This window comes from Poecilia reticulata, chromosome 12, assembly GCF_904066995.2.
Source record: "Poecilia reticulata chromosome 12, P_reticulata-male-v2, whole genome shotgun sequence".
NCBI lineage: Eukaryota > Metazoa > Chordata > Actinopteri > Cyprinodontiformes > Poeciliidae > Poecilia > Poecilia reticulata.
Window position 1 is genome coordinate 28,187,971 of NC_088841.1, and position 25,584 is coordinate 28,213,554.

General features: G+C 39.1%; 1 protein-coding gene across 1 annotated transcript; it reads left to right on the forward strand.

The window, feature by feature from the left end:
- The first annotated feature begins 480 nt into the window (after positions 1–480).
- On the forward strand, positions 481–23,766 carry LOC145554072 (NLR family CARD domain-containing protein 3-like). The gene is made up of 11 exons (XM_081613352.1): positions 481–614; positions 1,247–1,378; positions 1,532–1,651; positions 7,409–7,522; positions 8,492–8,570; positions 8,719–8,944; positions 9,088–10,876; positions 11,330–11,503; positions 12,714–12,887; positions 22,689–22,735; positions 22,874–23,766. Exons 2-11 carry the CDS (start codon positions 1,290–1,292, stop codon positions 23,395–23,397), a joined length of 3,336 nt encoding a protein of 1,111 aa, XP_081469478.1. The 5' UTR covers positions 481–614; positions 1,247–1,289; the 3' UTR covers positions 23,398–23,766.
- Positions 23,767–25,584: the final 1,818 nt, after the last annotated feature.

Here is a 25,584-nt window from a genome sequence, read left to right on the forward strand (position 1 = left end):
AAAGTCAGTACATCCTGTAGAGAATAAATAATTCTCTGTTTTACTTCTGTCTCTTAACTAGTTGCAAAGCTAAAGCTAAAGCAAATGACATGTTAGAAAATGCCCTCAAAGTTAAGGTTAAAGGTCGTGACACACTAAGGAGTAGCTGAGATAGAAGCTGACGAATCGGATTCAAAACTGTTTTTGGTGCCATATTGTCCTGCTGGCTTCAGAAGTTAGCATGAGAAATGGACCAGCTGTATTTTGGTATTAATAAATAGAATTTATGATTTAAACTCACTGACTTTTCTTTAACCTCATAAATCACAAACTTAGCATGAAGAACAGATATTTCTCCAAAAATCCTCATTTCCATCAGAACTTCTCTCTTTTTCCTCATGAAGATTTTATCAACCTGCCTCTAATTTCACTGCAGACCTTTTACTTCCTGGTTCTGCTGCCCTGAAAGAAGAAACTACAAATCACATGAGCTGTGACATCATCAGTTATACAACATCTTTACATTTACTTTCAGTTTGAATTACACTGTTAAGGTGCAGCTCTGATCAGGTTGTTGGATCTTTATTTGTTGTTCAGATGTTATTCTTCAACTCTTTTGATCATTTGAACAAATTGTAAGTTTGATTTATTTACTGAACTTTGTCTTCAGGAACTTTCCTGTTTCTTTCTGCTCTCTAAAGTTTGGAGAAAAGATTCACTGCTTATTTCAGCTCAAAGTTTCATCTCTGTGCTGTTAGAAAGTCAGTATTATATTACTGATGAACTGGAATCAAACAACGTGATAAAATGACGATGTTTCTATGATTTCCTCTCTGAAAAATCTGCTTCCTGTTTTTATTTCCTGTAATCAAACTCTGGTCTCCACCATCAAGGTCAGAAACAACAACAAGTAAAATATCTATATAATCGTTGATGCAGAATATAATCCAATAACTGCAAATGATTAATTATGTGTTAATCATTTGCAGTGATTAATAATGAACTAAAATCCTTCCTGTTGTTCAGGTTGAACCAGTGAATGTAAATGTTGCTCCATGTCTCCATCTAGTGGACTGATAGTAGAAGTGCAGCAGCTGATGGCAGCTTCCTCTGCCTCTCTGCTGTCTGACTGCATTCACCTGACACTGATATGAAGCAGAGAAGAAGAGCCAATCAGAGGAGGAGCAGCTGATCTTTTTCCAGCACTAATGATGTAAAGGATGATCAGAGTTGATGTGCAGATGAATGATGTGTGTTTCCTCTGCAGGTGAAGCTAGAAAGTGTGTGTGAGCTGATGTGAATTCAGCAGCATGGATCAGTGTGAGGACAGAGAGGAGGGAGTCCCTCCCTCTAAAACCACTCTGTGTGGGGAAGATGAGAGCCAGAGCAAAGGTCAGAGGTGAGGTCACCATCTCTAACTGTCCACAGCCCTTTTCACACAGCGTTCACTATATCAGGCCAAAACAGACGTGGTGATGAAGCTGCTGCTGCTCCTCTTTGCTGCTTCATCCAGACTGAACAGATTCAGTTTTAATCATCATGTTTCTGTCAGGATCCATCAGAGACTCAGACCAGAACCAGAACCAGAACCCAGCTGTGTGTCCTTTAAGAGCGACGATTCAAAGGATTACTTCATTAACTTTAAATCTCCTGGATCTCCACCATCAGAGAGGTGAGCTGTTTCTAACTGCTGTAACTGATCTGTTCATATCAATCAAATTTTATTTGTATAGCACATTTCAATATCAAGGCATTTCAAAGTTCTTTACATCATAACAAACAAAAACACAGAGTCATGCAAGGGAGCCCAGTGTTTCAGCTGTTTTACAGTTTTCTGGAAGTTTGTTCCAGATTTGTGGTGCATAGAAGCTGAATGCTGCTTCTCCTCGTTTGAACTTGAGGGGTCTAGATGGTTGGTATGACACCACCAGGGGTCTCATGCAGAAAAGACTGCACAGTTTTCAAACTAAAACTTGAGTACAGAAAAATTTAGAAACGTGTGGCGCACAAAAAAAACCAGATGCAGAAAGCCGCACGTGGCGGCACACCTGTCCTTTATAAATCCTAATTTGCGGGAAATAGAGCAGCTGCTGGTCCACCTGTCGCTACCCATAAATACATCTTAATGTAAATTAGTATAAATACCCGGAAGTCTGCCACGATGTGAAGCAGTAACCATGGCAACGTCCTTGTTTGAAGCAGTGTAAGTATTTATAATAATAATAATTATATATTTTATTTAAAAGGTGCTTTGAGGGGGTGTGCTGTGGTGGCTCAGGGGTTAAGCACAACCCACATATGGAGGCCTCAGTCCTCGACGCGGCTGTCGCAGATTCGATTCCCGGCCTGGTGACCCTTGCCCATGACCCCCGCTCTCGTTATCCACCTTCCTGTCAACTATGAATCATGTGTATAAGTTTTATCAAATAAAGGCCACTAGAACCAATAAAACCTTTAAAAATAGGTGATTTGAGGGCACATAATGTCACCTCACAAGAATAAAAATACGTTTTAAAGAAGAAAAAGAATCCAAATTAAAAATATAAAAAATAAAGAGCAAATGCCTGTCTGAACAGCAAAGCGTTCAGCCGGGATTTAAAGACAGAGTCAGAGGGTCCATCGAGTGGCAATGTGGACTTTTATTCTAAATAGTAGAATCATGTGAAAAAGTTGTAAATTTACAGAATAAAGATGCTTTATGTCCATAAGGCGCATTCACAAAGCAGGCGGCTCGACTGAAGGATGGCTGCAGCTGGACCAGTACCAGTACCGCACAGCTCCTTCTTTAGGTTTTGCTCAGAGATCCAGGATGATCGGATTGATAAGAGATCATATTGATCTGCTGGGAAATGTTGATAATGGTTTATTAGTGTGTAGATTAATCCAGACTCCCTCTGAATCCTTCCATTGATGATGTTCTCCATCAGAGCCAAAGGCTTCTCAGGTAGTGACTCACCTTGATGCAGCTACTGATATACGTGTGATTGCAGACACACCTTGATCACCTTAAAAATAATCAAACCTGTTGATTATTTTTAATCAGCAGGTTTGAGTTAATCTGCTGATCCAACCCTGTTTTCTTCTTTTAGTGGGAATAAAATTACCCCATAGATGCATTTCATGCGCTTCGGCTCACAGACCAATGAGTTATATCTTTTTGAGACAAAAACAGAGGAAAACTACTATTTACATACTAGAGAGGTTTTCACATACTTTTATTTTTATTTTCTTTATTTTGTTTTGTTTTATTTTATTTATATTGTGTGCGTGTTAGCTTATTGTCTGAAGATAAATGTGATTCAGTTTAATCGTTTAAACAATAAAATATTCAAATCATGAAAAACATCAGTTTCATGATTCTTGGTCTAATAACTGAATGTAGTCAGATTTCAGTGTATTTAGGTAAATTTTGACACTTTGTGGTTTGATATTGTCCACAGAAACAGTTTCTGTGGCTGCTGCACATTTTTACGCCAGCCAAAAAGTGTGTGTATATTTATGCAAACCTTGACGCAAAGTTAATTTTTATACATGCTGACTTGTAAGATATGGAACTGCACATTTTTTGTGCACACTGCATGAGGCCCCAGGTGACATCGTAATATAGAGCTGTGTATCATCTGCATAGTTATGGTAGCTGATCTTATTTCCTGTTATAACCTGAGACAGTGGGAGCATATAGATGTTGAATAAAGAGATCCTAGGATCATGTGGATCTGGTTGAGCTTCAGTGTCTCTAACTGACCATCTGGTTCTGAATGAAGCTCCATCAGATCCTCCTTGGATGGTCAGAGTGGAAGCGACTCCTGGTTCTTCTCCATGTCAGAGATCAACACTAACATCACCAAACTTCTCTCAGTCATTTAAACCAACATGTTTGTCTCAGAATCAGATGTTTCTGCTCTTTAAACAAGGCTGGAATTTATTCAGGAGGATCAATGATCAGGAACATGTTGGAGGGTTGGACCGGTTCTGATGGAAATCATTTAATTTTTATTTTTCCTTTATTCAACAAGGTGAACCCCGTTGAGATATAGATCTCATTTTCAAGAGGGACCTGGGCAGAAGTCTGCAACACACAGCAACGTGGTTACAGAAAAAAACTAACTAATACATATGCACAAATGTAAAACGGTAGAAAACAATTTAAAACAGTGACACTGTTCAGTAACATCTAGTTGTCTATTTTTAAGAATCACTTGAAATAAGTCCAGAGAAACCAGTTCTGACATCTTGAGTTCAGACTGGAGCTGATTCCAGGCTGTAGGAGCATCACACTGAAAGCTTTCTTGTAGAATATCAATTAAAAATGTGATTTACTGAGTCAAATGTCTTTGATAAATCAATAAACAGAGCAACACAAAGTTTTTTGTTATCAAGAGCCTGAATAAGATCATTAATAACATTTAAAGTGGCAGTAACAGTACTTTTTTTTTCCTAAAACCTGACTGTACATTTTGTAAAACACAATTTGAATCTAAAAAAATCTTCATCTGATCTGAAACTAATCTTTGAAACTTTTTTGCTGTAATACATAGTTTAGAAAATGGTCTGTAATTGTTTAGCTGTGACGATTCTCCACTCTTGAGGCAAAACAAATGCTGATTTCCAGACACTAGGGAATTTATTAGATTAGACTTAGAGGTAACACTTTATTTGAAGGGGTGTGCATAAGACTGACATGACACTGTCATAAACATGACATCTATCATGACCATTAAGTCTTTATGAATGTTTATGACAGTTGTCATGAAGTGTCATTCGGTAAATAATGACACTTTTAATGCAAGGTTGCTCTAAAAGTTGCAGTAAAAGTCCATTAAAAATGCCAAATTTATCTGGCCCTGTCGATTTTTTGGTGTCTATGTTTTTCAATTCTCTGAGAACCTCAGCTGTACAAATAGGGGAAATTAAAAGTGGTGAAGTTACAATCATTATTCAGAAACTGATCATCAGTATTTACATTTGGGCCGAATGAATTTAAACAATCAAATAAAGAGCCTACAGAAATAAAATGCTTGTTAAAATAATTTTAAATTGATCATTTATCAGACACCATTTTACTTTTATTCTAAACAAAATCTGGAAAGTCAGTCAGTGGCGCCTGGTCAGCAGCTGATTTCACTGTTTTCCTAAATTTCTTTGGATCATTTACATTTTTGGCATCTTGGCAAGGAAATAGTCTGACTTTGCTTTCCTAATTGATAAGGTACATTTATTCTACAATTTCCTGAAACAGAGCCAGCTCTCCTCAGTTTGGTTTTTTTCTTGCCCAAGTTGCATCTCTTTGTTTTAAGCAAAGCCCCAATAGCTGAGGAAAACCATGGATTATTTCATCCCTGGTTCGTTACTCCCCAGTAGTAAGCCCCGCCTACGTCTCACAACTCCTCGGACTCACTACTGCCCAGTTCTCTGTCTAACAGGTCCGGAAAATCCCCAAAACTTGGGTCTTACCCTAGAGGCAGTTTATGGAGAATTATCTAGTTAAACTGGGGACGGAAAGGACTCGTCTAGCTCCAACTACCTTCGATCCAGAAGTTATGACCCTTTTCAGTTGAGGAACAGTCAGCTGAGTAGCCCTCACAGCTGCATAACCCCTACAACCACTCCTGTTAACGGTAGCTCCTCTCCTAAAATAACGGCACTTGTTAATGGCTAGATTGGGTTTAGTGACTTAGATCTAAATCCCAGGGTCATTATTCTAACACTCACCAGAGGAAAACACAAAGCCACCACATCTCTAGAATCATGTATGTTAACTTCACTATATTCAGGAGAGCCGACAATAATTAAGACTGACACGATTAAACTCACTGTCCACAATTCTCATTGATATTTTAGAATATATTTTTATTAAGCAAGCTTTAGCAGGGGCATACGACAAGCAGGTTAATTTCCTTAAGATCATGAAATAGGCAAGAATATAATAAAATCAATATTTAAAATCAATCACATCCTGTCCTCATTCCTATCCCTAACCTGTGTCACTAAATCTACTGAGCGAGGCTTTGGGGAAGCAGGTCAACTCATACCCGATGGTTCTTGGTCTCGGCAGCTGTAATCTTTACATATCCTTGGTCAAAGTCTTTGTCCAGCCGGAGCAAAGTCCTCTTTCAGAAGGGAAGTGGAGGAGAACTGTTCGTTGTCCTTCTAACATGCAGAATCTTTGTCATTAGATGACCTCCGTCTCTTCTCCAAGTCGGCTGCAGTAGGGTGGAGAGCGTTGGGTAGAGGCAGAGGAGTTGGTCGGATCAGGAACCAGGGTCGGGGGCTGGTGGAACTCGTCCCTTTTTGGCGGCGTGAAGTCTTTGAGCTTCCCTTGGTCCCGGGGTGCGGTCCTCTGCTGGTCTTTAGGCTGCGTCCTCTTGTTGGTTCCTCTTCTGCGCCGCGGACGAAGAACCCCTTTCCTCCCCTGTCCTCCAGCTTTTATGCTCTCGACCCAGGGCTGTCTACGGGGCAGGGCTGCATGCCTTTAGAATCTTCCCACTGTCTGTGAAAAGTCCCAACCTTCCCCAACTTCCTTATGACTCACTCATACCTCATTACAGCCATCTTCGGTACTTCCCTTTGTTCCACTGGCCATCTGGAATTCATAATCAAATTCCCCTGGCCATAATCAATTTTCCCCTGGCCATCTGTTTCTGCCGCACCCTCGTCCTGCTCAGTGTACTCAGCGCAACGCAGTTCATTCTCCTTCTAAGTCTTTCTCTTATCACAAAACATAATCAATGTGTTACTTTCTCAACTTATTACTTCAGTATGTTTCTTCCTCACTCATTATTTCTAACCTTTAATAATCAATGATCATTATACAACAATCAAGTTGTTACTGTTAACTCAAAAGTACAAACCTAAATTTCCATAATGTATTATAACATTTAACTGATCAAAAATACAGAACATACATTTGATTATACATTACAGACTCTTGTTACTCTTGATCATTATTAAATTAATATTCAAGATTTACTGTTATTTCTCAGGCCTTTATTCTGTTTTCTGCGTGCACCTGGACAGATCTCACATTCTCATACCACTTTTCACGACACCCTTTATCCTAATTTTACATACAGTAGCATGTTTATTTATTAGTCTTAAAAACTCTTCATGGAAATACTTCCAGGCAAGGTCAATGTCATTAAAAAAGAGACCCTATTCCAGTTAAAATCTAACAAGTCATGATCAAAAGCATTTAGGTGTTTTTTGAATCATTTAGGTGTTTTAAATCTCTTTTGGTCAGGATATGTGGCTTTGGTTTTGGTAACTTGACATTTCTAACTGTATACAGCACAATGTCACTAAGGTCGTTTGCAAAAACTCCTATCCCTGTATATTTATGCAGTGCGTTTGTTATTACAATAAGGCAGACCAAAAATTTTTTAAAGCAAAACTCCACAGAAAGTTTTTAATGAGTTTTTTTTATTACCAGGATCCATCAGAGTTTTACACAAGAAGAATCAGAACCCAGCTGTGTGTCCTTTAAAAGTGACAGGTCAATGGATCATTTCATTGACTTTAAATCTGGAGCTCCATCATCAGAGAGGTGAGATGTTTCTATTTGCTCCAACTGTTGAAACTGAACCAGTAAGAACTCAGATGTTCCCAGTTATATTTACAGATGTTTGATCCATTATCTAAATCAGCTGCTCTGTTCTAATGAAAACACCTTCATATCTGGGTGATGATGATGATGTTTTGCTGCTTCCTGGCTCCATGTCAGACTAACAGTGGGACACATTTCCACCAACCACTGGGAAATACCTGGTAAACCAGTCTGGTCCATCAGGACTTGGTTCCTGTGTGCATTGTGAGATCAGTTCAGCAGGAAGGAAAGCTTCATGATGTGGTCGGTGAGATCTGCTGGAATTCAACCAGACTGAGCTGATGTGGACCATCAGAGGTGCTGCTGGTTCTTAGTGGGATCAGCAGGAACATTAAATCTTTACAGCTACTTGGATCATCTGGTTCACTGCTCACATCCAGATATCACTTCATGGACTTTTACCTTCTGATTGTCTCTGTGTGGACAGATATAATGTGAGCTCACTGACTTCCAGGATCTACAGGATCCATTTTAAATCCTCTATAACATCCAGGAGAGGATCCCACATGGACACACCCACATATCTCAGAGCTCCTCCATGTCCACATCACGTCAGATCCAGTCATCAGAACCTGATGGATGTCCTACACTGTCCTGAAGACATGTGTGGACAGAGTCTTCACTTCCACTGTCCCCAAGCTCTGGGACTCTGTCTCCACCAGCATCAGATCTGCTGACAGTGTGGACAGTTTGAAGTCCAAATTCAGCACCAACATTTTAAAATGTCTACTGGTGATTCTGGTGTTACTGGTCTTCATCCTTGTAGTTCATCTTCTTCTAACTTCTTTGTATTGTGTTCATGTGATGCTCTGTTTTCTGCTTTTAATGTGAAACTGTTGGAAATTTCCTCTGTGAATCCAGCTGGATAAATATTTCCCGACTTCCTGATTGTTCCTGGTTCCTCCACAGAGTGGACCAGCAAAGCTCAGAGGTTCCCAGTGGTCCGTCTGCCCAGCAGCATCAAACACAGCTGGACTCCATATTTATGGTCTGTACATGAAGAACAACTACTTTTCCATGGTTCTGTGCATACTGCTCTTTGTAGACCAGAGGACTGTCAGTCTCTCCAACATCCATCTGGTCTTTGGCTCCATGATTTCAGTCTGATGTTTCCTTCATCTATTATTCTGTTCCAGCTGCTGGAGGAAAACATCGTCACTTTTGTGAAGAACGAGCTGAAGAAGATTCAGAAGGTTCTGAGTCCAGATTACCCAGAATGCTCTGAAAGTCAGAGAGAGGATGATGAGGTGTTGGAAGGTGATGAAGAGCAGAGGAGGAGCAGCAGAGAGGCAGTAATGAAGATCACACTGAACTTCCTGAGGAGGATGAAGCAGGAGGAGCTGGCTGACCGTCTGCAGAGCAGTAAGAGGATTTCTACAAAGATTTAACCTGATGGATAAATGACACATTTACTGATGTCTGAAGAAATGGAATCACATTTGTTAAAATCATCTTCAGGAGAGGGTTTTGTTAAGATCCTGTCTTTACATTTTGTCTTATTTTAGAACATTTTGCTGAAGTTTGTCAACATCAACTTAAATCTGATCTGAAGAAGAAGTTCCAGTCTGTGTTTGAGGGGATTGCTAAAGCAGGAAGTCCAACCCTTCTGAACCAGATCTACACAGAGCTCTACATCACAGAGGGAGGGACTGGAGAGGTCAATGATGAACATGAGGTCAGACAGATTGAAACAGCATCCAGGAAACCACACAGACCAGAAACAACAATCAGACAAGAAGACATCTTTAATTTCCCATCTGGAAGAGATCAACCCATCAGAACAGTGATAACAAAGGGAGTGGCTGGCATTGGGAAAACAGTCTTAACACAGAAGTTCACTCTGGACTGGGCTGAAGACAAAGCCCACCAGAACATCCACTTCATATTTCCATTCACCTTCAGAGAGCTGAATGTACTGAGAGAGAAAAAGTTCAGCTTGGTGGAACTTGTTCATCACTTCTTTACTGAAACCAAAGAAATCAGCAGCTTTGAACACTTCCAGGTTCTGTTCATCTTTGATGGCCTGGATGAGAGCAGAAATCCACTGGACTTCCACAACAAGGAGATCCTGACTGATGCTACAGAGTCCAGCTCATTGGATGTTCTGCTGACAAACCTCATCAGGGGGAAACTGCTTCCCTCTGCTCTGCTCTGGATAACCACACGACCTGCAGCAGCCAATCAGATCCCTCCTCAGTGTGTTGGGATGGTGACAGAGGTCAGAGGGTTCAATGACCCCCAGAAGGAGGAGTACTTCAGGAAGAGATTCAGAGATGAGGAGCAGGCCAGCAGGATCATCTCCCACATGAAGACATCACGAAGCCTCCACATCATGTGCCACATCCCAGTCTTCTGCTGGATCACTGCTACAGTTCTGGAGGATGTGTTGGAGACCAGAGAGGGAGGAGAGCTGCCCAGAACCCTGACTGAGATGTACATCCACTTCCTGGTGGTTCAGACCAAATTCAAGAAGGTCAAGTATGATGGAGGAGCTGAAACAGATCCACACTGGTGTTCAGAGAGCAGGAAGATGATTGAGTCTCTAGGAAAACTGGCTTTTGATCAGCTACAGAAAGGAAACCTGATCTTCTATGGATCAGACCTGACAGAGTGTGGCATCGATATCAGAGCAGCCTCAGTGTACTCAGGAGTGTTCACACAGATCTTTAGAGAGGAGAGAGGGCTGTACCAGGACAAGGTGTTCTGCTTTGTCCATCTGAGTGTTCAAGAGTTTCTGGCTGCTCTTCATGTTCATATGACCTTCATCAACTATGGTATCAACCTGATGGAAGAAACACAAACATCTAAAAAGTCTTCATTATTTAAACCTAAACTAAAGTCTCTCCATCAGAGAGCTGTTGACCAGGCCTTACAGAGTCCAAATGGACACCTGGACTTGTTCCTCCGTTTCCTCCTGGGACTTGCACTGCAGACCAATCAGAGACTCCTACAAGGTCTGCTGACACAGACAGGAAGTAGCTCACAGACCAATCAGAAAACAGTTCAGTACCTCAAGAAGAAGATCAGTGAGAATGTGTCTGCAGAGAAAAGCATCAATCTGTTCCACTGTCTGAATGAACTGAATGATCGTTCTCTAGTGGAGGAGATCCAACAGTCTCTGAGTTCAGGAAGTCTCTCCACAGATAAACTGTCTCCTGCTCAGTGGTCAGCTCTGGTCTTCATCTTAGTGTCATCAGGAAAAGATCTGGATGTGTTTGACCTGAAGAAATACTCTGCTTCAGAGGAGGTTCTTCTGAGGCTGCTGCCAGTGGTTAAAGCCTCCAACAAAGCTCTGTAAGGACACACATTGTTACTGCAGGTATTTTTGATAGGTAGAAATCTGCTAATTATGAGGTAAATATTCATGTTTCAGTTTATATATTGGTGCTTTTTCTCTTCAAAGTGTCCCACTGGGGGGGACACAACAAAGAAACAGACTTTCTTAAGCAGCTGAACATAATGTTACATATTCAAGCAACAAATCTCCTCCACTTTATGTTAAAATTAAAAATGGATTAATATAGTTAATAGCGTAGTTTTATAATTCTCTTTCCAACTTCCTTGTTACCTGTAGTTCTGTCATTCAAGGCTGGAGGCCCAACTATAGAATGAACCAGTTCACACCAAATAGAAAGATTGTGTAAATAAAGATGGTTCCTTCTCTGCCCAATAAAAACATTGTTGATTTGAAAGAACATGAATTCTGATTAATTGTTTAATAACAGATTTTCCTCCCTGTCTCCTCAGACTGAGTGGCTGTAACCTCTCAGAGAGAAGCTGTGAAGCTCTGTCCTCAGTTCTCAGCTCCCAGTCCTCCAGTCTCAGAGAACTGGACCTGAGTAACAACAACCTGCAGGATTCAGGAGTGAAGCTTCTCTCTGCTGGACTGAAGAGTCCAAACTGCAACCTGGAAACTCTCAGGTAAAATGTGACCAATCCTGGTGATTTCTGTCCACTAGCTGCTAGTAGAGATTGTCAAAGTATTTGACCTCCATCTACATGATAGGAATAAGGTGTTCCAGTAACTTCCATGGCCACAAGTTTATGAAAGTAGCACCAAGACATGTAGACTATTTTTACAAACATTTGTGAAATGTTTTGCTCTCAGGAACTCAGTGGATTCCAGCGTGGAACTGTGATAGGATGAGCAACTAGTGGCATCCTGTCACTAACAAGTTTCTACACATAAACGTTGCTGGTTTTCATTCCTTCCATGCTGACATAACCAAGAACAGAGCACTTCATTGATAGTGTAACTCTGGATACTTGACAGATTGCTGCATCCTCGGTGCACAAATGAGCATTATTGCAGATCCTTCCTCCCAGCAGTTGTTAGACTTTATAACCAAAACTGCTCCCAATAGGGCTGCACCGATTGCAGTTTTCTGGCCGATCATGGATTACCGATCTTTTAAAAAGTCTAACTTACAGATTCAGATTTTAGCCGATATCATGTTTTTGTCTGAAATGTTGCTCCATATATCAAGAAAGTTACTGAATTGGCAACAATGGGACAACTATTGTTAACTGTAAATGTGCAGACATGAGCTGGTCGGCCGGTTTGTCAGTCAAACTTTTCTCACTGGAGAAAAGAAAAGCACAGTGGTTGATTTTTAGACTTTTGCCGAGGTTGATAACATCGGTGGATAAGATCAGATTCACATGTGAAAATTGGCCGATTACCGATCTCCTAAAATTAAGGAAATCTGCAGATATAGATGATTATAAATTGCCCTACTCAGCTGCACATTTCTTTGAAACTGATGATGCTGTTTGTATTAAATGTATAGCATTGTTATTCCTTTGTTGCAAATGTGTTATTACTATACAGTCTCCCAATATTTATTTTTACCTTTTCTTGAATATCTGATTCTTCCATTTAAACTTGTTGCTGGTAAACCTGAACTCCCTGCTGTGGATCAATGAAGGATGTTTCTATTCTGATCCGTTCTACATGTGACAAATGTTGATTTTTATTACACTCAGAACTACATGAGAGTGTTATTACTATTTCACCTTATTGACAGGTTAATTTATTGACTTTTTTCCTCTCCTATAAATGTCCAGTTCAGACCTTGGGCTCTACCTCAAAGTTCTGATCTTCTCATTATGTGATGAATTGTGTCTGCAGCTTATCAGGCTGTTTGGTCTCAGAGGAAGGCTGTGCTTCTCTGGCCTCAGCTCTGACCTTTAACCCCTCCCATCTGAAAGAGTTGGACCTGAGCTACAATCATCCAGGAGACTCAGGAGTGAAGCTGCTGTCGGCTGGACTGAAGGATCCAGACTGGAGACTGGAAGCTCTCAGGTATGGAGGAACCTGCTGCAGGAGCAGAGAAGGTCTGATAGAGGAGGAAGAGGAGAAACGTCTTTAGTCAGTCTGATGGGAAATGTTTAGTTTGAAGATGAATATTTAGTTTAATAAATATTTAGACGCCTCATCTGGAGGCAGAGATCATTTCCCAGCCAGTGACTCAACATAGAATGGTCTTTAGAACCGTAAGCCCTGCAAGCCCTCTGCATAGGCTGAGGCATAGCACCCCTGCCACTCTGGGTTCTAGACATCTGGTCATGTTGTAGCACTAACCTATCCAATAAGCTCACCAGGCTTCTCAGACAGTCATTATCAGTGCCTTCAGCCAACGGCATAGCTAGTGGAGGGATCCTAGACTGACCAGCTGGACCAGCAATGTCTGAAACAGGACTGTCATTCTTATGCACATGATATTGGGAATGTACCTTTTGTACTGTGGAGTTTTCTCTCGGCTGCTGAGTGAGTGGAGCATTCTGAGATTTCTTCCCCATCATGTGTTCGTCCAGTCTCTCTTAAATTTCAATTGCCGACCACTTTTCTGCAGACTTAAATTTGAAGACACTGTCAAGAGGTTGTGGGCAGTGTTTAATAAACATCATGCTAACTTGTTGTGGGTCATCGATCCCATGACCCCGTCTCTTTAAGCATTCATCTGCCACATCCATCATCTTGTTCAGCCGTATCCAGTACTCCATGGCATCCTCACCAGGCACTGGCAATGTGTTGTAGAAATCTGCCAGTGACATACTGGAGTAAGTCACCTCACTGAAGTGCCGTTTCAAGATGTCAGTGACTAAACTAGGACTTCTGACATGGTCAATACACTTATCATTACGTATTTTGATTCTCACCATATCCCCAGCCTTGCCCATTAGCCTTGCTAATATTTCTTGTTCATGAACTGGGACAGCTCTCCTATTCACGTATTGTGAATTTGTCAGAGCCATCACCTCTAAATATAGGTGGTTCTTTTGTGTCAGAGTGCATAACAAGACTCATATTGGGTGGAGTCGCCTCAATTGACAGATTGGAAGTCCCTGTACTACATGGGCTCTCACCAGAAAGGAGCTGAGCTCTAATAGAATCACCCAGTTTCTCAGCCAACTGAGTAATAAGAGAGCCTTGATCTTTATTCTGCTCAACCTAATTGGACACAGGCCGGCCCAAAAACTGGGTTGAAGTAAGTTGCAGGGTATCAAACGTTGTTTCTCTCTACCCTGGTGATCTGGGTTCTAATGTCTGGTTAAGAAACCCAAAGAACATCAAATTTGTACGGGCGAGCCACAAGATCTGGGTCCCCACCCTCAACAATGTAGGTTCTAGACTCAGCCATGACTCTCAAACTGTACACACAGTATTGAAATACTTAAAAGCAAATGAAAATGGTAAGGTAACAAGCCAAAAGCAAGATGGCTACCAAATAGTAACAAATATACAAAATAATCTCAGGAAAATTCGTGGGGGAAAAAAAACAGGTTTCCAATAACAAAACCACATTTTGTGCAATAATAAAGTGAGTTCCACAGAAAAACCTCAACAGTGTGAAAAGGAAATAAAAACAAAGCTCAAACAGCTTCCCACGGCGGACGAGCTGATGGTCGTCCTCAAATAAGATCCAAAAGAAAGGTCACGGCACCATTGTAACCGGTGTATACTACTAGTGTTCTTTTACTAATAATCTAGTCATATACAGTCGGTTAACCTTGATGTGTTCTGCGTTGTGTTCAGATGAAGAAGGGAGTCAGACCACTGGAGTTGCTGGTTGATCTTTAATGCAGGTTGCTTTCAGAGGCCTGCACAAACAGAAATACAAAAAGCCCTTTAACATGCAGCTCTTCCATGCACAGGAGTCGGAATTCCCCTCTTCTCAGGCGGTTACTGCGGTCGGGGCGCGGGGAGCGCAGCCATGAATGTCCCAGTAACGTTAAACTCATCCACATCCTGGTTACTGAATAAATGCCAATAATCTCCACCTCATATTTACATTTACAGTCATATTCAGTAAATTAGAATATGGTTCCCATGAGGCTCGTTTGTCCGATTTAAAACAACTTCAGCAAATATTAAACATATTTTTCATCAGACCCTCATTTCTGCATTAAGGTTTTTTATTGATCTGTAATCTGATCAGAAATGTCATGTTTTCATGAGCTGTTGGCAACAAATCATCATCATTAACAAATAAAAGCTTTAAAACAGTTTGTGGGGAATTAATCTGTATGATGTTAGTTTGCGATCAAGAAGAAACCAGACTGGAACCGGCAGTTTTTAGAGCTCTCAATATTTTTTCTTTTATCTTCAGTTTCACACATTTGAGTTCAGTTTACAGCATAGCATGTTAGTCAAAACAAGAAGGAGAATCTCCCTCCCATCTGAACCACCTGGCTTTTAAGGGATTGGCTTCTACAAAGACTAATTAGAGGGGTGGAGACATTCACATTTCCAGAAAGAAAGAACAGACATTTGTACTAAACTATATTCCTAAAAAAATGTCTACACAGTTAACTCAAACAAAACTAGAAACAAAAACAAGCTGCTCCAAACAAAAATAAAAATACATCTCTCCTCCCTCTCAGACAATGGATTTTCCCAATGAGGCTGATTGGAAACACCAGGTCCTTGTCAGCACTTCTCATGGGCGTTTCCATGGCAACACATGACCAGGTGACTTCAAAGAGATGAGAAGATGATTAAAACAAGTAAATTAAATTACTTCCCAAAACACAAAATACATTTACCCAAATAAATTAGAATATATAAAGTACACAAAAAACAGCACCTGTTAGGGAGGGAGGGGGTAAATCCCTCACAGATATATTTAACTTGTGCGCTAAGTTACTGAAATACTTTTTATAAATATTCTAATTTATTGAAAATGACTGTAGTTAAGGACTGCTAGAGTGACGCAGGTCATCCTGAGATTCTGATGCATAGAATCACAAATCTAGATCTAAACTGTCACAGAGGGAAAACACAATAAAACATTATTTATCTGCAGCATTGTTCATTAAATGGCTCATTACTGATATATTAAATATGATAGAAACACTTAATGATATTGAATTAGCCATCAGGTAATACATTCAGCAAGTACTTTCACTTTTAATACTTAAGTATTTTTAAAAGCCAGTACTTTCTTACATTTCCTCAAGTAAAAATGTAAATGTGGTTCTTTTACTAGAGAACATTTTGTCTGTTTATACTTAGGGCTGTATAATTATATCGATTCTACGATATTTATCGATTTTTCATCAATCAGTAACGCGTTACTTCTTTCAGTAACCAGTAATCTAACGCGTTGCTATTTAAAATCCAGTAGTCAGACTACAGGTACGTATCGAAACCACTTGGCGTTACTATTTTCTTTGTAATTTAATTTTATTTCCTCTACCTATCTTGGGGAGAACCACCGTTTCCATGCAACAGAATCAGCAGTGACAGAAACAAATAATGGAGGGAGATGCACATTTTGTTGCTGGAAAATCAGGAAGTATTCTGAGTTTCACTAACCAAGTCCGATTATTATAAACGGCTTTGAACTTCTTTTTTTCTAAAGCTGCTTGCTTATTTATTGAGTTGTGGTTTTTGGGCTCGGAAATAATCAGACAGAAACCCCAAAATGTGTCTGACACTCAGTTAGATTCAGTTTCTCTCCCTGTCCATCATTTCCAGGATGATCCGTCCCGCTGAGTTTTTGTTAATGCCAAGTTCATATATTACCTGTGAACGACGTCGAGCTTCACGTTGAGCTCCAGAAAACTGCAAACATGGAGACTAATATGTACAGAGCAATAAATGTGAAAACAGGCACGAATGAACGAGTCGGTAAAGTTGTGCAACTAAACGCCATTATAATAATTAATATTGAGATAAGCGTCACTAATCTGTGCAGCCATCTGAGTTGTGGAGACGCAGAAGAAGCTGCGTTACTCTGTGTGCTGCAGACGCAGGGCCGTAACGCAGAAACTGGACTCTAGGGCGGGGAGGGGGGGCTCTACAATTCATTTATATTTTTCAGACAATACAGGAACACAAAACACACAAATTACTAAAGATGTTTTTGTACTGATGCAACTATTAAACAATCTTCCCTTCAATTCAACCTTATAAATGGAGACACATTGTTGATGTTACCATTATAAAGTCACTTAAATTAAGTTTGGGCAAAGATCAATGTAGCTTTCTCAGGTGGTGGAGCGTTGTTGTTAGCAGCTGAAAGTAACTAAAAAGTTACTTTTAATGTAACTTAGTTACTTTCCAAATCAAGTAACCAGTAATCTAACTAAGTTACTTCTTCTAGTAGTAATCAGTAATCCGATTAAAGTTACTTTGAAAAAGTAACTATGTCATCACTGGTTAAACCATAGGGCTCCACAGGCTTATAGCGTCTTTTTAACATGTCTGTAAATGATCTCTGGCGTTGCCGTTAGTGATGTGCGGATTGATACTGAAATATCGATTCTTCCGATACCAGAACTTAATTCTTTAAAATCTATTGTCAGATCCAAGGATCAATACTTTCAACACTTTAGTAATTTGAGATAATGTAGATTAACAAGAGCACGTTAGAAAGTAACTAAATTATTGAGATCTTGCCTAAATGAAACGTTAATGGGAACTACTTTTTCTTCCGCCTGGTAAGTATGTAATGTGTAAGGACGTAATGCCCAAGCGCAGCGTGCTGCTGACTCTCACTCACTCAGAAATGGACATGTTGACAGATTATTATAAAAGTGACATGGAGCTATTTCAGCTGTCATTTTATAGTAGTTTTAATAATTAAACAAGGATGTTTCTAGTAGGGTTATTACTTTACTAATTTTCTCTTTTTTAGTTTGCAACTCGATTTTCACATGTTTTGTATATTTCAGCTGAATTAAAATAGTTTATAGTAAACGAGATTGTTGTCTCAATGTACTTCTGAGTTTAAAATGAGTGCATCAGAGTACATTGTGTTCTTTTTATGAAGCCAAGATATGGATTACATTTATTTTTTATTTAATTTAGAAACAAACTAACTGTCTTTGCACAAAGTATGGGATCTGCATTGCCAATACCAGCTTAAATTTTACTCAGTATTGGATCGGAAAGAAAATCTGTTGCATCGAACATTAATACTATCTCACTGACATTTTGGGCGCTTTCCCATTTGGATTGTATGATGTCATAAAAGGGGTTACAAACATGACGAATAAAATGTTGTTCAAACTAATATTAGTAACTTATAAAGTAAGAATTTGAAATATAAACCAAAAACTTAAATATTTATCATGACATTGAGCTAATCAATATTGTTGATTCTAATCTCATTGTGTGGAAAACCAGCCATTTCAAATCACATCAATAGAAATTTCATGACATGTCAGTAAGAGGTCCCACATCTTGCATCAAGAAAATCAGATTAAGGTCCAGATGGAAACATGCCAAGAATTATCTTGATATATAAACTGATATTGTCTCTGAAATTGTTGTGTTAAATGTCAACCGTTTAAATATTAAATTATAATTTCCAGTACACTCTGCCAATTTATACAAGAGTATAAGTTCATGGGGTTTTTTATTTTTCATTGTCAATAACACAAAGGATTCCATTTGGACATAGTCTCTTTTAATTATCTGAAGACATTTCATTAAGTATGTGATTTCGCTTTCTGTGCTTGAAATAAGAAATTTTAACTTATATAAAATAAGTTCTAGACTTGAAGTTTGATTGGTAAATATTGATATTCTAGATTCTAGCACATATTTACTCATAATAAGTAATATTTTCTTAATATCAAGCTTTTATATCTTACTTAGATAATTAAGTACAAAAACACTTAAAATAAGAAAAATATTCTAACATAAATCCCTCTTGGTGAGAAAAATTATCTTGTTAGAAAGAAAACAAGAAAAATCTCCTTAATTTCAGATTTCAGTTTTTGCAGTGTAGTAGTTTGTTCTCCACCAGGGGGCGACATCTGGAAAATGATCAAATGAATGAGAGGAATCAGGAGAGAATTGAATTCCTTGTTTTCCAGAGGAAATGGAGAATTGCAATGAATGAAGAGGAAAAAGTAGAAATGTTCTCTGTTGACCGTGGCAGAAATTAAAAAACAATAATAAGACCTTTTAGAGTTCAGCTCCAAGAAAAGACTGATGTGTTTAGGTTTTCAGTAGTTGGGAAGCTTTTGGGATTGTTCAATAAAGTTTGGAAAAATTCCCAACATCTTGGAAAAAGGCAGAGACCCTTCATGTTGGAAAACCAGGAAAATATCCATCCGACCAATCAGATTCCAGATCCACAGCTCTGACGTCACATTCAGGAAAAAAAATGGAGTCGTAATAAGAGAAAGAAAAACCTTTTATTTGTAAAGTAGAGGGATGATATCAGCCCATCAGATGGTTTAGAAGAGGGAGAGGAAGCATCATGGACTGCAGAGGTCCTTCACCTGATCCTGGTTGTTGGGACAAGAACTTTGTTCCTGAACTTAAGGGATTTTAATCAGCTCAGACACTAATACAGTTTGTATTGCAGCACTGAACTCCTGGACACACTGTTGTAAGACTCTCTCCAAAAGGTGTCCGATGCTCCGGTATTCCGAGCCTGTAGCTTCCATAAAGCAATTGTGAGTCTTTTTTCCAATGTTAAACATTTTAGAAAGGTAGTATCTGTTCGCTCCAAAACGTGGCGTAATCTTGCACACAGATAATTTATTGTGTCTTCAGACATCAGAAAGTTCTGGAGTCACTGTGAATCGGTGAAACCTGGAACTATAACGTCCCACCAGTGTGAGCTTCAGTTAATGGCCCAAACCGTCGGTTCCCGGAGGCGAAGAAACGAAGAAAAAGTTTAAACGACGTTTTTAAACACCGTAGAATGTTTTAGTCACTTAATCATTCATGTATAACTGATATATATATCAGTGACATGGGGTCAGGGTAGGCAACCTCTCGCTAACTGCACTGGCTGCCATTATGACAGCATGTTCGTCCTGTCTGTACGCCGGCAATAAAATGGTTAAAAAACATTTAATATATGGACTGATTTTCCATAATTTTTCTTATGTATATAATGTACAGTGTTTTTGTCACTAACTGTGTGTATCGTGTTTTGTGTGCGGAGGAGCGATAAGAAACGGCAGAGAACAGACTGGAGGTGAGGCAGGCAGTTCTCTTGCCTCACCGCTGGGGGCGCTCATGATCCCAGATATTGTGACTGCACAACTGCAGAGTAAGACACAGTGAGCTAGCCATGGAGCTAGCCACACAGTAAATAAATACAGCGATATATTTGTTTTCTTCTCTCTTCCGACGTCAACATGAAAGACTACATTTCTACACTTGAACAGTTTTCTAAAGTGGGTTTTCAACTGAAGCAGGAGATAATAACTAAAGTTAGACCAACACGGAGCTGAAGGTTTTACTTCAGGACAGTTTGATTCTCAAACGGAGTAGAAAAGACATGGAGGATAAACTTGGCTTTGGATGAACGGATATTTTTATACAGAATTAGCGGCGCATGGATTTCATTGATACGTAAAGGTAAGACAGCAATAAGATGTTTTTGTTTAGTTTTTTAATTAAATGTGCGTTTTGTGGGCTACAGTTAATGTTTAAATAATTCAGTAAAGTAGAAGCGGTAGCTAATCCACCACAGCAATTATTTATTAACATTAAGCCCAAAACGTACTACAACAACAAACTAAATGTTCTGTGTGCAAAATTCTTGAATGTTTTTTGGTGTTAAATCCTAAAACATGAAGTGGCATTGTTGTCAGTTGCTATGGCAACGAGTCTGCGTAGCTTGGCGACTACAGATCACTTTGCTGTGGATCATAGCACCAAATTAATTCCTACATTTATAAGTTTCACTGAGTTAACGCGGCTATGGATGAATGTAAAAGATTAGTCTTTTTGCCCCCCAGCGTTGTACGCATGCGCGGAATTTCCATAGGTCCAACAAGATGGATGGTGTCCAGGGGCGGATCTAGCGGGTGGCAGGGGGGGCAGTTGTCACCCCAAACCAGAGCCTCGCCACCCCTGTTGCCACCCCAGCTAGCGACATGAATTCAATAAATAGTTATGGCAAATCGGACATTAAGCGCATGAAACTCTTTTTTTGGTGTTTTTTGGTGCTGATTCCCCTGATCGGTAATCTCTGCTCTATGTGCTCGTTGAGCTGTTGTCTGTCGGTCGCCATGGCAACGGGTCCGCGTAAAGCGACACAGAGCGAGAAAAGGCAGAATAAAAGTTGTTGGAGCTATTTTTACTTTATTTCTTTATCCATTTGAATTTTGTTACTTTATTCTTAAATTTCTATTTTTTGTATTATTTACAGAGTTTGTTTGTAGGTTGATAACTGTTGATTTTATTTATTAATTTCTTATTTATTGTCTAAATTCAGACAGGAAGTAATGTGGGTCAGTCCACATAGATCAGTGCAGGGGCCTGGAGAAGGACCAGCAGGCATTTGGGTTTGGGGCCGATGGTTTTTAAGAGTGGTAGCATGAGAACAAATGAAGGTTTGATGTCTGTAATTGTTTTGGTGAAAGAGGAAAATAAATCACCAAGAACAATCAATAAGTTTGGACATTGAACCTTGTTTTGCCCGTGTCTAGAATCTTGACCCCAGTGCCTCAGTAGTGGCTTGGTGGACCTTTTACTGGATGTTTGGCTTTGCAAACAGTCAGAAGTGGTTCTGTTTGGTTCTTCACCTGTTTATCAGCTTTATTGTACCTTTATTGTGGCACCACTGCAGAAGCTGCAATTCCTAAAACAAGCAACAAAAACTGAGCGAATCCCCTGAGTTCTAAAAACATGGTGATATTTATAACAGTCGTCAAACTACGGCTCCTACAGCATATTTAAAATAAACCGATTGACCAATATAAGTAGATATTCACCCTTTCTTGTATCTTGACAGAACTAACAGAAACTGAACTGTTTATAGATTTTTATCATGGAGAATTGATCAAACATCAGTTTTCTAATCTTTATTTTAAGTCGTATTTAATAGATATATCCAATAACAAATGATGGCGCTACTAATATTTTGTGACAGATTTCTCCTTGTCCTGTATAAAATGGTTTTCTGGACACAATGCATGTCAATTGATTTGCGTATCAATAATGAATATCAATTATCAAGAGAATGAAAGACGTGAAAATTATTAACTACAGTAAGAAATTGAATTTAAGCCTCGTTGCTACATGAAGCTCATTTTGAAACAATGCAAGTTAAAAACAATATTTCATATTTAATACGAAATATTAAAACAATACATATATAAGACTTTTATTTTGAAGGATTTTATATTCTTCAAAATAAAAGACTTCCTCTATTCAAATAAATCACTTAAATATATTTCACTTCACCTTTGTAATTATATACAATCATGTTCAGATCAATTAATAATAATCATCATGTAAATGATGCTGAACATATAATTGTAAATCAGTCACTTATCATGAAAATAAACTGAACACAACATGGATTTTAATGCTGATATTAAATCAGGTTGAGCTTCCAGAAATGTTTCCTTAGTTTCCTGATGTCCTTTCAGGCTTCAGTGAGTTACTTCAGGTTGTTACTGAGGGATTTCCTTTCTCCTCTCTGTTGGAGCTTTTCCTGCGTTTGGAGAAATGAGTTGTGCTGCAGCAGCACCAACTGTCCTTCCTACATCCACTGCAGTTTGCAGGCCAGATGTTGGACTGTTCCCGTCTCAGTGGAGGACAATGTGTGTCTGAGAGACATGTAATGTCCATGTTTGCTGCTGAAAGAGACTGATGGTCTGACCCCCCTCCTCCTTTCAGGGTGGAGCCTGCTGGAGGCCGATTCTTGACACCTGGTCTGAGGAAGTGTAAGTGTGTTTTTCATCTGATTCATGACAACAAAGCAGCTCACATTCAACCATCTTCAAACAGTCACATCACTCATTCATCAAAGATCAATAAATGATCAATAACTGCAGCTGCATTGTGTGTGTTCTCTCCATCAGATTCCTGTCAACTCACCATCGACACAAACACAGTGAACGAATTCCTCAAACTGTCTGAAGACAACAGGAAGGTGACATGGGAGGAGGAGCTTCAGTCATATCCTGATCATCCAGACAGATTTGATGTCTGGTCTCAGCTGCTGTGTAGAACTGGTCTGACTGGTCGCTGTTACTGGGAGGTCGAGTGGAGAGGAGATGTTTATATATCAGTGAGTTACAGAAGAATCAGGAGGAAAGGAGGCAGTGGAGACTGTTTGTTTGGATGGAATGATCATTCCTGGAGTCTGATCTGCTCTGATGATGGTTACTCTGTCTGGCACAATAACATAGAAACTCGTCTCTCCTCCTCCTCCTCTAACAGAGTATCAGTGTATGTGGACTGTCCTGCTGGCATTCTGTCCTTCTACAGAGTCTCCTCTGACTCACTGATCCTCCTCCACACCTTCAACACCACATTCACTGAACCTCTGATTCCTGGATTTGGGTTCTGGCTCAGTTCTGGTTCTTCAGTGTTTCTTTGCTGATTTGAGTCTAAATATTTTCCTCCTGTCAGAGAAACTCTCTCACTGTTGAACAGATGGTTCATCTCTACAATCTATTTCTTGGTGAAACTTTTCTGATTGAGTCCTTGGAAACTTTTTCTTCTTCCAGTCCTTTAAAGATGGAAGCTGGGATTATTCCAGGATGATTCCAGGATGATTCCAGGATCCTCATGTTTTCCTGTTTGTTTCCAGTCAAAGCTTCACACTGAATATCAAGATGTTGTTTCTCTTATTTTTTCCTCTCATTCATCAGATTTCATTGAAATGTTGATCAGTTTTTCTCAATCACTGAACATTTTCTGTTTCTGTCGGCTCCTATTTTTATAAACTCGTCAGATTTGAATATTAAATCTTTTTTATTTGCTGCAGTTTTTCTTCATGTGTTTGAGAAATAAAAACATTTTCTGCATTTGCTGCTCATTCTGTTCTTTTCATGTTCAAATTTAAATATTTCTGTTAAAAATATTTTTTATCAACTCTGCCTTTCAGAAAGTCCTAGTTAAAGTAAAACATTTCCATCCCATGAAGGTGAAAGATGAAAAAATATAATCTACAACATTGGGTCATTTAAATACAGGTTTGTCTCACCAAATTAGTTTCCAGCAGTTAATTGTTTATTGTAAAATTAAAAGATGACACTTTGTCTATTCCCTCAGAATAAACTCTGGACTCTCAGTGCAGAATTAGTAGTTTGAACAAATTCAGGCATTTATAGCTGCAGTGTGTAACTTTTATTAAAAATGTTTTTTACATATTTGTGAAAAATGTTACCGTGTCATGACTGTATGGCATAAGACAGATGAAATGTGAACAGATCAAACTCCTCCATGAGCTGCTATTGAGGTGTGAAGAAATACACCAGGTTGGTGTAGCGCGTTAGCATTAGCTCCTGTTAAGTACCATGTTATTGTAGTGCTTTAGCATTAGTTTAAGATAAATGCCTTAGTGTAGCGTTTTAGTGTTAGCTACTGCTAAATACCATGTTTGTGCAGCATGTTAGCATTTGTTTCCGCTAAATATAATAAGTACTATGTTGGTATTGTGCTGTAGCATTAGCTAGTGCTAAATACCATGTTGGTGTAGCGCTTTACAGCTAGCTACTGATAAATACTGAGTTGGTGTAGCGCAGCACTGTAGCTAATATTAGCTGGTATCCTGCCGGTGGACGTAAATACAGTAAAGTAATAGTCTAATCACAATATATACACAATAATATGTCCATCTTACTTGTGAAATATTGTCTGTCGAGCCCTCGCATCAATAGTCCGTCGATTCGAACAACAATGTCCCTCAGTGCTGAGGGATCTTCTGCTGTTTTGATTGAGCAAATTAAGAGGGATGACCCATCCAAGATGGCCGCCGTAATTCCTTCGCCGGAGCAGCCAATGCGGGGTAAGAAACAACAATTGTCCAAGAAGCAGAAGTGTTGACATTTATTGGAGGACCAAACCAAAAACAGAAATAAATTTGACAAAGAGAAACAATTTTTTACATACATCTCAAATAAATGCACTTTAAAGGCAATTAAGAACTTTACCTAATGTTTTATAAATTTAATTGACCATCTATAATGTCCATATTCATTTTCCACCTTAGTTCCAACAAAGTATAGATTTTAGCACATTTACAGTTTATCATTTTAAAAAATTTGTTTTTCCCCCTTACTTGAAGATTCATCCATTACTCTTAAATATTTTATTATTTTTTTCCAAAAAACTTTTCCAGGTGTTCCTTTACCTGTGCATTTCTCCTTTATTATGCAAATAAGGCGGGCAGTGACATTTTTCTACTTTAAGACGAGACAAAATATTGGGTTAATGAAAAGACAAGGTTTTAAAACAATTTAAAGGAACCACCACTGACTAAATGGGGGCTGCATATCGATAGTGAAAAAAATATTCAAGCTCTTATCAATTAACTTGTTACTCAATATAACAATAAACTCAATAAAATAAATATATGAAAAAACAAAACAAAAAGTATTTTAACATTTAAGATAATCAGTAACAGCAGTGTGGGGCAAGGACACATGAAACAAAGGACACGGCTAATTACTGACAGGGAACACGACTAATTAATGATGGACAGCCTTTCCCGAAGCCGCTAACTCACCTGCAGTCAGCACGTCGATGCAAAACTTTGACCAAGCGTCACATATGTGCTTCTGAG